Source organism: Oratosquilla oratoria, chromosome 32 (genome assembly GCF_046742065.1).
Source record: "Oratosquilla oratoria isolate Oo_2021 chromosome 32, ASM4674206v1, whole genome shotgun sequence".
NCBI lineage: Eukaryota > Metazoa > Arthropoda > Malacostraca > Stomatopoda > Squillidae > Oratosquilla > Oratosquilla oratoria.
Window position 1 is genome coordinate 44,556,098 of NC_134808.1, and position 14,120 is coordinate 44,570,217.

At 41.3% G+C, this 14,120-nt stretch overlaps 1 protein-coding gene across 1 annotated transcript in view; it reads right to left on the minus strand.

Moving 5' to 3' along the window:
• LOC143017642 (osmotic avoidance abnormal protein 3-like) overlaps nt 1-13,919 on the minus strand; it is a 184,134-nt gene extending 170,215 nt beyond the window's left edge. The window contains exon 1 of the mRNA XM_076172432.1: nt 13,818-13,919. Within this exon, the coding sequence (XP_076028547.1) occupies nt 13,818-13,889 (72 nt within the window). The 5' untranslated portion in view covers nt 13,890-13,919. The remainder of the gene's footprint in view (nt 1-13,817) is intronic.
• Between the last annotated feature and the right edge of the window lie 201 nt (nt 13,920-14,120).

The following is a 14,120-nucleotide window of genomic DNA, read 5'->3' on the forward strand; positions in this document are numbered from 1 at the left end:
TAAGCATACACACTACACGATTTGTTATTATAACATCGTTTACATGTCATGTTATGATCAAATAACATTTATTGTCCATTTCCGTCCAACTACCCGCGGTTCCTTTACCCCTTTCAGGAGGAACGAGAGGTCAGACTGAGCATAAATCATGTCATTTTCGACCTTGAAAGGCATTCCTCTGAAGAAGCTTTAACGTGAAACCGGTCAGGAACAAACTCGTGTGTGTGTGTGTGTGTGTGTGTGTGTGTGTGTGTGTGTGTGTGTGTGTGTGTGTGTGTGTGTGTGTGTGTGTGTGTGTGTGTGTGTGTGTGTGTGTGTGTGTGTGTGTGTCCGTATGTATGTATACATGTATGTATGCACGCATGTATAAATGCATATATATGTATATGCATATATGTATGGATGTATATTCTAACGTAGTATGCATATGCACATATATATATGTGTGTGTATGTGTGTGTGTGTGTGTGTGTGTGTGTGTGTGTGTGTGTGTGTGTGTGTGTGTGTGTGTGTGTGTGTGTGTGTGTGTGTGTATGTATATGCATTGTGTCACCATTTCGTGACGTGATCCAACATCCCGTCACCTAGCCCACATTACCCAACTCAAAAGAAGCAAACCGCGTCACAGTATAAAACCTAGATGAGCCTCGAGACGCTCATTAATCCAATAAATCGCTTTTGGCGACTTCGACGACGCAGATCGAGCGTTTGCGTGTGACGCCAAGCGCCGAGTTCGAGAACGTTGCGGTTGGGCCAATCGTCAGGCGTCGTGTAACGAGCAAGTAGGCGCCACCACAGCACCTAGTGGTCCTCGCCGCGGACCCCACGCCCACCCCCCACGCCAACCCTCGAAGCGACAAAAGAAATCGATGACAACGCCCACGTGACGAGTGCCAAGGTAGTGCCAGGGAGACCGTGAAACCTCTCGTGGCGACAGAAAAATAGTTGGCGCCACCGGGCACTCCGTTTTGGGTCTCCTTCTCTTAAGTGAAGACTTTCTTTTGTCTTACGCTGAAGGATTCTGTTCTGAAACCAGACAATCTTTTAACGTAAACCCCCAAAACATCTTAAAGTAAAAACCCAACCCTTGCCTCGAAAATGCAGTAAAATGGAAGAAAATTTATAATATAAGAAAAAAAAATATTATTTCAATAAGACTCGAGAGAGGGTGAAAATCTTTCACAGTACAGCCCTCCCCCCCTTTCTTTCTTCTCCAAGCTTAATAAAATAGCTTGGCAGGGACCAGAACAACGTCTGTAAAGTGTGTCATTATACTGAAGCCATTAGCCATGGTACCCTGAACCCCTTCAGGACTTCAGGATTTTGGGATGAGATCCTAACCTTCAGATGAACAAGACGACATCGTAACGAAAAAAGATTCCCGGACGACCTTTGACTATCCCGGCATTTTAGTGTGTGAAAGTAATGACAACGAAGTGATTCTTGTTAGTAAACCATAAAAGAAACATCCATTTTTTTCTTGTTGTGCTTGTGAAGAGATAGATTCGAGTAAATGTTGAAAAATGCGTTGGTATAACGAACTAGACCATTGTTCCCCAAACTTTTCCAATACGAGAGCCCTTTCAGTATTACAAAGGATTACAAAGGCGGAACATGCCGACAGGAGACCTTTTGGTCCACAACTACGTCGGATGCGGAAAAAATTATAATGCTAAATAAATAAAAGAAAAATAAATAAAAAGTACAATAATATAAATAATAATAAACAGAAGGAGTAAATGCATAGGTATAGTTAAATAATAAACAAACAGGTAAGTAGTAAATATTAATAAATTGACGGATAAATATAACTAATAAATAAAGATCAAGCAATAACAAACCTACCATGATCCCCCACCAAGCCTTCTAAAAACGTTCTATTTTTTTATATCACAGATACATGACTTTAAACTTTATCAATCACAGCAGAGAGAGAAATAACAAGAATATATATTATTGTTTAACAATGTTTATTAACAAGGACTGATCTGGTAATATATTTTAATGGGAAGAATGTATTTGCTTTTTTGACACAAGCAAATCAATACGCGGGTCGGTCTGTGTGGCTGAATGTACATACAGTTAGACCCTCCGTGACCTCTCATGGCCCATTTGTGGGGTCATGACCCACAATTTAGGAACCCTTGAACTAGAGGTATATCTGAACAAACAATTTTATTAAGTCTAATAAAGGTATACGAGAGTACGCTTGCATCACGTGTGTGTGTGTGTGTGTGTGTGTGTGTGTGTGTGTGTGTGTGTGTGTGTGTGTGTGTGTGTGTGTGTGTGTGTGTGTGTGTGTGTGTGTGTGAAGTGTCCAACATAAACGGGACATGTTTGTATCAAGTAATACATAGATACGCACACAGAGATTTTTTTTCTTTGTTCGAGTTTGCATGTTTGGTCTCGAATTTGAACGCGTTTATGAACGTGTGTTTATGAATGTGCGGACCGAGACGAACGTGTGTGAACGGCCAATAATAATGGGACGCTGTTCCTGAGAGTGAACGACCGAGCTGATACGTTCGTGCATGCGAACGTGCGTGCGTGTGTGTGTGTGTGTGTGTGTGTGTGTGTGTGTGTGTGTGTGTGTGTGTGTGTGTGTGTGTGTGTGTGTGTGTGTGTGTGTGTGTGTGTGTGTGTGTGTGTGTGTGTGTGTGTGTGTGTGATTCACAATGGTCTTGGATCACGTGTTGGACTCGTGATCGACAGCTACCACCCTCCCGGAAGAGAGCTCAGAGCTCATATATGACCGATCTATGGGTAATGCTGTGACCTTACACGCACACACACACACCCAACTCCCCGCCCACGAGAGTTAGAGCAACGACTCGCAGCGCAGCGATACTGAATTTATTTCAGTCCTGGGCGGGATTCGAACCCGGACCTACGTAGTGGCGGCCCGGGAACTCTTCCACTGCGCCATCGAGTCTTGTGTGTGTGTGTGTGTGTGTGTGTGTGTGTGTGTGTGTGTGTGTGTGTGTGTGTGTGTGTGTGTGTGTGTGTGTGTGTGTGTGTGTGTGTGTGTGTCATCATCCATCACATTTGTGGCTAATTCCAGGGGAACTCCTTATCCTTATGCTGTGTATATATTTACCCGTATATGGATATGCACAAGTTATGACGTCATCATCGTTAGATGTTAGGCCAGGGGCGTAGTAAATGGCTGGGAAATAAGAAACAAGTCTTCTAATGGCGTTATACACATGATCGTTTAAATGGCCAAGAAAACGTTATAATCTATGCAGGGCCAATGAAAAAAAATCATGCGTTTCTTATTTCCAAGCTACTTAAGGCAATTTTCATTGTAACCACAGGAATTGGGGTGAAAACGTTTCTTGAAAAAATATGTATTATAAACGTTTTGTTTCAAATAGGACAAAAAATATGCAAAATTCTTCATTACAGTGAAGAAAAATTTCCTTTAACTGAATAAAATGGTCTAGCTTGAGGCAAAACTTCAGAATTACGTTACCCCAAGTATAACAGAAAAATAAACAAGTTAATAAATAAATAATCATATAAATAGACTAATAAATAAACAAATAAACTGACGTCTTGGTCCATACGAACCCCAAAACTTCCTCATCACTTCTGTCAACAAGTTTATGCACACAGAACCAATTGCCACAAACGCTCCTTGCTCGATTTTTCTTTCAGCAAGTCTTGAAAGACCCAGTGCGCCCTCGGACAAAGGCTCGAGTTCGATCAAGTTCGAACTCCCAAAGGCCGAACCTTCCGCCTAATGAGTGAGTGTGTGCGTACGTACGTGCGACGTCACAGGCTTGATTGATAGGGACGTCTATTACGCGCTGATAGAAAGAAGACCTTTCCGTCAAGGCATACAATTACTTCATAGAGTTTGAGTCGGCTGAAGAAAGTTTGGGTTGGGTTGGGTTGGGTTGGGTTATGTTGGGTTGGGTTGGGTTGGGTTGGGTTGGGTTGGGTTGGGTTGGGTTGGGTTGGGTTGGAATAGGTTGGGTTGGGTTGGGAAGGGTTGTCAAGAGATGGGATGGGATGGGTTGAGTTGGGTTTAGTTGGGTTGGGTTTGGGTTGGGTTGATTTGAGTTGGGTTGGGCTGATTTGAGTTGAATTGGGTTGGGTTGGGTTGGGTTGGGTTGGGTTGGGTTGGAATAGGTTGGGTTGGGTCGGGTTTTGTGTGTGTGTGTGTGTGTGTGTGTGTGTGTGTGTGTGTGTGTGTGTGTGTGTGTGTGTGTGTGTGTGTGTGTGTGTGTGTGCGTGTGAGGGTGCATGCGTGTGCATAGTGTTACATAGTCTACAGAATTATGTACTATACAATAAACTACAACGGAGACCCATTTCACAGAACATACTTAACTGTCCTACGCGTCGGTACAATACGACAAATACAAAATATGTCAATCATAGGGATAGAGATTGATAACCCTACCCACTGTATCTCCACCTTCTACAAGTTCCTACTAAACCCGACATGACTATTGAATAAACGACCCTGAAGTTCTTGGGTAACTTAACACGTACTGTACCCAACCTACTCTATGCTCTTGCGCCAGTGCTTCAACTTCGGGAGTTCTGCGCATAGATCCCCAATGCACAGACAACTGTGGGGTAGATTCCCCGATGGGCTGTACAGACTTCTGCGTTAAACAGAATGACACAGGAACGATGCGATCTGAAATATAGTCAAGGCATTTGTCGCTCACTGGAACGCGTGGTATGTATTGACGGCCACGACAGAGCCACGAAATCAGAGTTCTTGCAGGTGATATCATTATCATATTCGAATGCCACAGAGCTCAGCAACTTCATCGACCCAACGTAGGTTTTATGATGTCCATTTTCACAAGACTCGGACCCCGGATAAAGATAATGGTTGGTTGGAGATGTGCTGTTAGCATAATATAAACCAGGAAGAACGAAAGTGTGAAATAAAGAGTGAATGTGACCTTGGCAGGGTCTCTCTTTCTCTCTCTCTCTCTCTCCTTATCCCTCTCTTCTTTTCTCCCTCTCTCCTTTTCTCTCTCACTCCTTTTCTCTCTCTCCCTCTCTCTCTCTCTCCCTTTTTCCCTCTCTCCTTTTCTCCCTCTCTCCTTTTCTCCCTCTCTCCTTTTCTCCCTCTCTCCTTTTCTCCCTCTCTCCTTTTCTCCCTCTCTCCCTCTCCCTCTCTCTCTCTCTCTCCCTCCCTCTCTCTCTCTCCCTCTCTCTTTCTCCCTCTCTCTCTCTCTCCTCTCTCTCTCCTGTCTCTCTCCTTCTCTCTCTTTCTCTCCCTCCCTTTCCCTCCTTTTCCATCTCTATCTCTATCTCACTTATTCACTCTCTCTCTCTCTCTCTCTCTCTCTCTCTCTCCCCTTTATCAAATGTGCACTTAATTAGAGCAATCACGTGCCCACGTACAAAATGAAGCCTAAATAAAGACAACTATTCTTATGCACGTCACTGAACCATTCTCATCTGGATGTAAATGTGCCCTGTCTACAACAACTTGCTTTCGTAATTATTTCATTCTGATATAACAATTAGAAACGTTTCTCTTTGGGTAAGAAAATTCCTCCCCAATCAGCCGTTTCGTTACTGAAACAAAGATATCTTTCTTTCAGTTTTTTTTTTTCTCTTCCTCTCCTTCTTTCTTTTTCCTTTTCTTTTCTTTCATCTTTCTTCCTTTCTTTCCTTATTCCTCCCTTTCATTTTATCTAATTTTTTTTCTTTCCTCTTTCTTATATAAGGAAAACCGACACAAAAACAGACTTACACTATTACAACAAACATTAGTCCAACGTAACTTCCCAGAGAGATCTACAGAAGAGGCACAAGGATCGTTGCCGACTACTGTGGGGCTGCGGTCCTCCAGTGAATGGCACTCGAGACGACAATTATTAACTCACCTCCTCCGTTTTCTCTTCCCCTTTTTCTTGATTTCTTCACATTTCACTTCCCCTTCTATTCCCCTCACTTTCCTCATTTACCTCTACTTTTATCTCTCAACTTTCTCCTTCCCTTTCCCCAAATTCTGAGTTTCAGCTTTTGTAAGAATAAAATGTGACTCAGATCAAAGACTCAGATCAAAGACTCAGACTCAGACTCAGACTCAGATCACAAATAAGAACGATGATAATGGTTGGTTGGAGATGTGATGTTAGCATAAAGGGCCATTTACACGGTCAAACACTTTGACAAACCCGGTTCAGGCAAGTGTTTGAAGTGATGTTTGACCATATGAAAAAGGGGTATTTGGTCGTCAAACACGTTTGTCGAACGTGTTTGACAACCAAATACCCTATTCACACGGTCAAACATCACTTTAAACACTTGTTTGACAAACCGGGTTTTTCAAACCGTTTGACCGTCTAAATGCCCCTTTATATATATACCAAGAAGAACGAAAGTTTTTTGAATAAAGAGTGTGACCTTGGCAGGGTCTCTCTCTCTCTCTCTCTCTCTCTCTCTCTCTCTCTCTCTCTCTCTCTCTCTCTCTCTCTCTCTCTCTCTCTCTCTCTCTCTCTCTCAATTTCCTTCTGTGTTTTTTATTATTCCATATCTCTCTTTTAACGCTCCCATTTTCCTTTCCCCTACATACAGATTCTGAAATCCCGATCTTGTGTACAAAATGTAAAATATGTTATGTCACATTCTCCTTCTCCCCCATCACTTTTACTATATTTTAATTATTTTATATTATTCTATAAATTCTATAATTATACTATTTTATATTTTACATATTTCATAATCTACATTATCAAATATTCATATTTCCTCTCTCAACGCAATTCTGTCCATTCCCCCACATACAAATCCTGAATTCCCAATCTTGTTTATACAAAAAAAAAATCTTCCCCTCGCTCACTTACCCTAATTCCTTAATTTCTTTTTATTCTGCATTTCCCTCTCCTTCCCTCCCCCCCCCACATACAAATTTAAGAATTCCTTGTACACAAAAAATAAAGGGTGCAAACGTGGCACTCAGTGCCAGGAGAGGGTCGGGCCCCCTAATATTCCCCCTTGGCCCTCATCGGCCAATTAGTTCGATTATGGTCAAGAGAGTCTGGATTCTTCTTCCACTTCTTTCACCTTCTCTCTTGTTTTTTTTTTGCTTTCCTTTGTATCATTCTTTCTTTTCGTCTTTCCTTCTTTCGTTACCTCTCTTGTTCTTGTAATGTTGTTGTTGTTGTTGTAATGTTGTTGTAATGTTGTATTGTTGTTGTAATGTTGTATTGTTGTTGTAATGTTGTTGTTGTTGTTGTAATGTTGTTGTAATGTTGTATTGTTGTTGTAATGTTGTAATGTTGTTGTAATGTTGTTGTTGCAATGTTGTAATGTTGTTGTTGGCGTTGCTCTATTGTTTTTGTTGTTGTGGTTGTGGTTGTTGTTGTTGTTGTTGTTGTTGTTTCGTTACTTCTTTCTCTCTCTTTCTTTCCTTCCTTCTTTCTTTTTTATTTATCTTTATTTTTCTATATTTCCTTCTTTCTGTTTCTTCTTTCTTTCTTTCTCTTCCTTCTTTTCTTTTTTTCTTGATTTCTTTCTTTTTATTTCCTTCTTTCTCTCCCTCTTCGTTTCTTTCCCTCTTCCTTCCTTTCCCTCTTTCCCTCTTCTTCCTTTCTCTCTTTCCCTCTTCTTCCTTTCTCTCTTTCTTTCCCTCTTTCTCTCTTCCTTCTTTCTTTTTTCTTTTCTTTGTTTCCTTCTTTCTTTTCCTCTTCCTTCCTTTCTCTTTCCCTCTACTTCCTTCCTCTCTTTCTTTCCCTCTTTCTCTCTTCTTTCTTTTTTCTTTTCTTTGTTTCCTTTCTTTCCCTCTTCCTTCCTTTCTCTTTCCCTCTACTTCCTTCCTCTCTTTCCCTCTTACTTTCTCTCCCTCTACTTCCTTCTTCTCTTTCTTTCCCTCTTTCTTTCTCTTTTTTTCCGACAACCCGTTCCATGTCCCCATTTCCTCTCCCTTTAATCCCCTTTTTGTACATCAAAGCATCACAATTGCACCAAAATAAAAAAACAAAACATAAAAAATAATAATAATAATAATAGGCGCAAGAGCACCCGCATTCCGAGTTTTCGTGATGGAGTGACGGGGGACTAGATCGATACACATTCATGGGAGCACAGCACTCTCATGTTTTCTTCCAAGAAATGACCATTATCGTCAAAGTTTGTGTTCTATTCAATTATCAATCAAACTATTAGTCAAGTTATCAAAATTGAACCAAGAATAAATCTTCCCTGGGCACATGCGCACCCACACATCAAAACACAAACTCAAACTCTCATTTATATACATATATATATACATATATATATATATATATATATAATGTGTATATATATATATATACATATGTCGTGTATATGTATATATATATATGTATATGTGTATATACATATATATATATGTGTGTATATATATATATATACATGTGTGTGTATATATATATATATATATGTGTGTGTGTGTGTGTGTGTGTGTGTGTGTGTGTGTGTGTGTGTGTGTGTGTGTGTGTGTGTGTGTGTGTGTGTGTGTGTGTGTGTGTGTGTGTGTGTGTGTGCAATAAAAACACTAGGAGCGTCTGTTCACAAATGCGTAAGTAACTTTGTATCTTTGTATCTGCACTGAAGATGTAATTATACGAAATCGCTCTGCTTCGTTAGTTTACTTTTCCTTGTGGTTACTTACGCATATGTGTGTGCGTGTGTGTATATATACATATATATATATATATGTTTGTATGTATATATATATTTATGTATGTATATATATATATATATATATATATATATATATATATATATATATATATATATATATATATACACACACACACATAAATCAATATGAAGTCGACCACCAGGAAAAGCCCAATGACTCATAGATGGCGGGGGAGTGTGCAAAATGTAAATAAAGGAAATCCCCTCCCTCTCTCTCTCTCTCTCTCTCTCTCTCTCTCTCTCTTGCCAGCTGTTTCTCGCTCTTACGAGTGATCTCCCTTATCTAACGAGTTGTAGAGGAAAGGGAATTGCTCTGATCACACCAGAACTTTATATTTTGACCTACTTTACCAAATAACTGTAAAACATCAATACATGTGACCTATACAAGTAAATCATTATTGACTAGATGTATTGTAGAGTCACCCTGAAGACATTTCTTGTGGGTCGAAACGTTAAAGCATTAAAATTCTCCCATTATTCTTCGTATACTTCCTTCACCTTCAGTACATTTGTCATTGTGTAGTTAATTCATCATTTCCTCATATTTTGAGCACAGACTGTTTATTTGATCATGAGACCTCCTTCAGCATCTAAGGGTTCCCACGGAGTAGTGCGTTACCGCCGGACAGGTAATGCGTTACCAAAAAAATCTATAAATATGTATACATATACGCATTGTATATACATATGTATGTATATAATACGCATTGGCGGAAATGCACTCCAGATTTTTCGGTAACGCACTACCTCTCCGGCGGTAACGCACAATCCAACGGTAACGCGCCCAGCTCTTCCAATCAGGAGAAGTGGCACGTGGCACGAAAGAGGTCAACTCCTTGCGGGGCCCTTAAAGAGTGGCACGCGTCTGACACTATCACTTGACACGATCCTCAAGGTCACTGACCTCGCTTACCGCCAGCCTTCAAGAACCTCCCAGAAGATGACCTTCAAACAGGAGCTTAGTTGACCTCTTTCTGGATCATGAATCACTTTATAGAGTTTGTTCTTGCTAATGTCAGGTGATTTCATTCGGGTGATGGGAGGAGTCTCGTCTCGAAAGAGACAATGGCACCTTCCTCGTTGAAATGCTGCCCAACAAATTCGGGATCTGCTGACATGTTAACACAACGTACTTTATATGCTTTATTCTGGCTAACCACAGGTGATATATATATATATATATATATACATATATATATATCTATATACATATATATATACATATGTATATATATATATATACATATGTATATATATGTACCGAATTGATCATCAAAACAAGTTTCAAATTTTCTACACAACGCCATTACACTGCAACATCCTACTACGATAACTCGTCACGCGGATTTGAATATTTGAATCTCAACGGTTTTCAAGCCGTCTCGGTCGTCGTTATAACTGATTATGTCAAGATCGAACAGACTTCCGTTGATTTAGAAGTAAAACCGCGGCGACTTGGGGCGTGGACATGATAATGTGTGAGTGAATACGTGTGTGTGTGTGTGTGTGTGTGTGTGTGTGTGTGTGTGTGTGTGTGTGTGTGTGTGTGTGTGTGTGTGTGTGTGTGTGTAATTCACCTTGGTCTTTGGATCACGTGTTGTACTCGTGATCGACAGCTATTTCCCTCCCGGAAGAGAGCTCAGAGCTCGTATGTCCGATCTATGTGTGTGTGTGTGTGTGTGTGTGTGTGTGTGTGTGTGTGTGTGTGTGTGTGTGTGTGTGTGTGTGTGTGTGTGTGTGTGTGTGAGAGAGAGAGAGAGAGAGAGAGAGAGACAGACAGACAGACAGACAGACAGACAGACAGACAGAGAGAGAGAGAGAGAGACAGACAGACAGACAGACAGACAGACTGAGAGAGAGAGAGAGAGAGAGAGAGAGAGAGAGAGAGAGAGAGAGAGAGAGAGAGAGAGAGAGAGAGAGAGAGAGAGAGAGAGAGAGAATGTGTGTTCGCGTGCAGTGTGTGTTCGCGTGCAGTGTGTGTTTTGCGATATTTATGAGCACGCGTGCGCGCGCGCACACACACACACACACACACACACACACACACACACACACACACACACACACACACACACACACACACACACACACACACAACCACACACACACACACACACACACAAAGTCTAGTATCAGAACTCATCGATACAAAATTACCGACAAAATCAAATTGATGGCTGAACAGCTAGACAGATGGACTCATTAACATCGATCCTCTTTCCAAGGCTGAGCTCGATCCTCGAGAGGTCTGCACGAGGATTGCCCAACCGTGATACCTCAAAGGGAGGCGGATCGAACCTCAGGGAGGGCGTGTAAGTGCGTACGGTCTTGTATCCCTTCATTCCTCCATGTCCGTGTGTGTCCCAAGATAAAGTGGAATTTCTTATTTAAAACGGGCTTAATGGTGTTGAGACAGGTGTGATAAATGTGCTTTGTGGGGGAGGGTGGGGGAGAGGAGAAGAAGAAGAAGACTGGGAGGAGTCTCTTGATAAAGAGAAAAAGGACCAAGTTGATAAAGAGAAAAATACCAAGAGGGAGAAGACTGGAAGGAGTTTCTTGAAAAAAGAGTGAACAAGAGGGAGAAGACTGGAGGGAGTGTCTTGACTTGTTTATTTATCTATTTATCCATTATTTATCATTATCATATTTTTTTCGCATCCGACCTAGATATGGACCAAAAGGTCTCCTGTCGGCATGCTCCGCCTTTGTAATCCTTTGTAATCCTTTGTCTCTTGAAAATAGAGAGTGACTAAGAAGGAGAAGACTGGAAGGAGTCTCTTGAAGAAGAGAAAAAGACCAAGAGGGAGAACACTGGATAGAGTCTCTTGAAGAAGAGAAAAAGACCAAGAGAGAGAGACGACTGGAAGGAGTCTCTTGAAGAGGAGAACAAGACCAAGAAGGAGAAGACTGGATGTAGTCTCTTGAACAAGAGTGAGTGACCAAGAGGGAGAAGACTGGATGGAGTCTCTTGAAGAAGAGAAAAAGACCAAGAGAGAGAAGACTGGAAGGAGTCTCTGAAGAGGAGAAAAAGACCAAGAGAGAGAAGACTGGAAGGAGTCTCTTGAAAAGGAGAACAAGACCAAGAAGGAGAAGACTGGAAGGAGTCTCTTGAAGAAGAGAAAGTGACTACGAGGGAGACGACTAGAAGGAGTCTCTTGTGAAAGAGAGAGAGACCAAGAGGGAGAAGACTAGAAGGAGTCTCTTGAAGAGAAAAAGACAAAGAGGGAGAAGATTGGATGGAGTCTTCTGAAGAAGATAAAAAGACCAAGAAGAAGACTGGAAATCGTCTCTAGAAGGAGAGAAAAAGACTACGAGGTTGAAGACTGGAGAGAGTCTCTCAGGAAAGAGAAAGAGACCAAGAGGGAGAAGACTGAAAGGATTCTCTTGAAAAAGAGAGTGACCAAGAGGGAGGAGACTGCAAGGAGTTTCTTGAAGAAGAGAAAAAGACTACGAGGTTGAAGACTGGAGAGAGTCTCTCAGGAAAGAGAAAAAGACCAAGATGGAGAAGAATGGACGGAGTCTCTTGAAGAAGAGAAAAAGACCAAGAAGGAAAAGAATGAATGGAGTCTCTTGGAAAAAAGAGAGACTGGGCAAGAGGGAGAAGACTGGAAGGAGTCTCTTGAAGAAGAGTAAAAGACCCATGAGGAAAAAGAATGGAAGGAGTCTCTTGAAGAAAAGATAGAGACTAGTCCTTGGTCTTCGAAAGTGTCACAGTCTTTCTTACCAATTTCATTATGACAAACAAGTTGAACGAGACGCCCAGTGATGACCAGAATAAACTATATAAACATAAGAACATACGAACATGAGAATAGGAGGGACTGTAAGAGACCATAAGGCCTACACTGGGCAGTCTCATGTTCATTACCACCTGTTATCCTTAGAGGGCGTTTACACGGTCTAACGCGGTTCGACAGACACGTGTTTAAAGTGATGTGTGAACGTGTGAACGGGGTATTTGGTTGTCGAACGCGTTGGTTAAACCCCAAATACCCCCGTTCACACGTTCACACACACGTGTCTGTCGAACCGCGTTCGACGAACCGTTAGACCGTGTGAACCCCCTCTAAGAGACCATAAGGCCTACACTGGGCAGTTTCATGTTCAAAATCGCCTGACATCCTTACCCATAAATTTATCTAACTCTCTCTATCAAAACAGCCAATGGTTTCCGCGCTCGCTACATGTTTACTAAGTCTATTCCATTCGTCAACCACTCTATAGGTAAATCAATTCTTGCCTCTTTCCTTCTTAAACCCCGTCACCATGTTCAACTCGGCGATGGGTAAAAAATCCATTAATAAAATATGTTTTAATTGCGGAAGCACCATAAGTTAATTGGTTGCCAAATTTTGAAAAAAACGAAAAGATTTACAATTTCAAACATATAGCAGGTATGCCTTGTAACGCCTTCTCTGTACTATATTATAAAAAGATATATACATATAAAGTTGTAACAATATTTTTCTGGTAGATAAAGACATCAATAATACTTAACAAGTAGAAGAAACACACACATACACACACACACACACACACACACATATATATATATATATATATATATATATATATGTGTGTGTGTGTGTGTGTGTGTGTGTGTGTGTGTGTGTGTGTGTGTGTGTGTGTGTGTATTTATATAAAGAATAAACATGCAAATACAATATACAATCAAAATGTATACAGCATAATAATCGTGTATATTCTAAATCAATGTAAGATTACAGGTTTGTTGACAAAAAATGCACTACGAAATACAACTACCATGTGTGTGTGTGTGTGTGTGTGTGTGTGTGTGTGTGTGTGTGTGTGTGTGTGTGTGTGTGTGTGTGTGTGTGTGTGTGTATGTGTGTGTGTGTGTGCGTGCGTGTGTCCCACGTATGCGCACAAGCACGTGTGGGCAGATTCAGTGACATAAACACAGTACTTGAGTGTGAACATTGTGACGAATGTGGACAGGTGGTAAAGGGAACACGGGCCGAGGGAAATCATTTCATTCCTGAATTGTTTCGACTGAGTAGCTTCTTCTGAGGAAGCCACTCAGGCGAAACTAGTTGGGAATAAAAGTGTTTCCTTCAGCCCGTGTTTCCCTTGAGCACCTGTTCATAGCACTTGAGAACAAGAAGACACACGAAGTTGGCACTCACATCACACCCGAGGTCATTCTCCCTCTTGTTCATTGGTCGACATCGGACCACCACCTTGACAGCCTCCCCCATGGCGACGATGAACGACGACGGCAGCGAGTCAGCCTCCTGAAGGGAAGAATCAAGAAGAGAAAGACCATAAGAAACGTCTCCGATTAAAAAATAAATAAATAAAAAACAAAGAAACATGAATAAATTAATGTATAAATACTGTGGGAGTAGGAAACACAGGAGTCTTAGTCTGAGTTTATTCCTGACTAGTTTCGCTTTCTCAAAGAATATTGGGATGGTTTGGACACATGG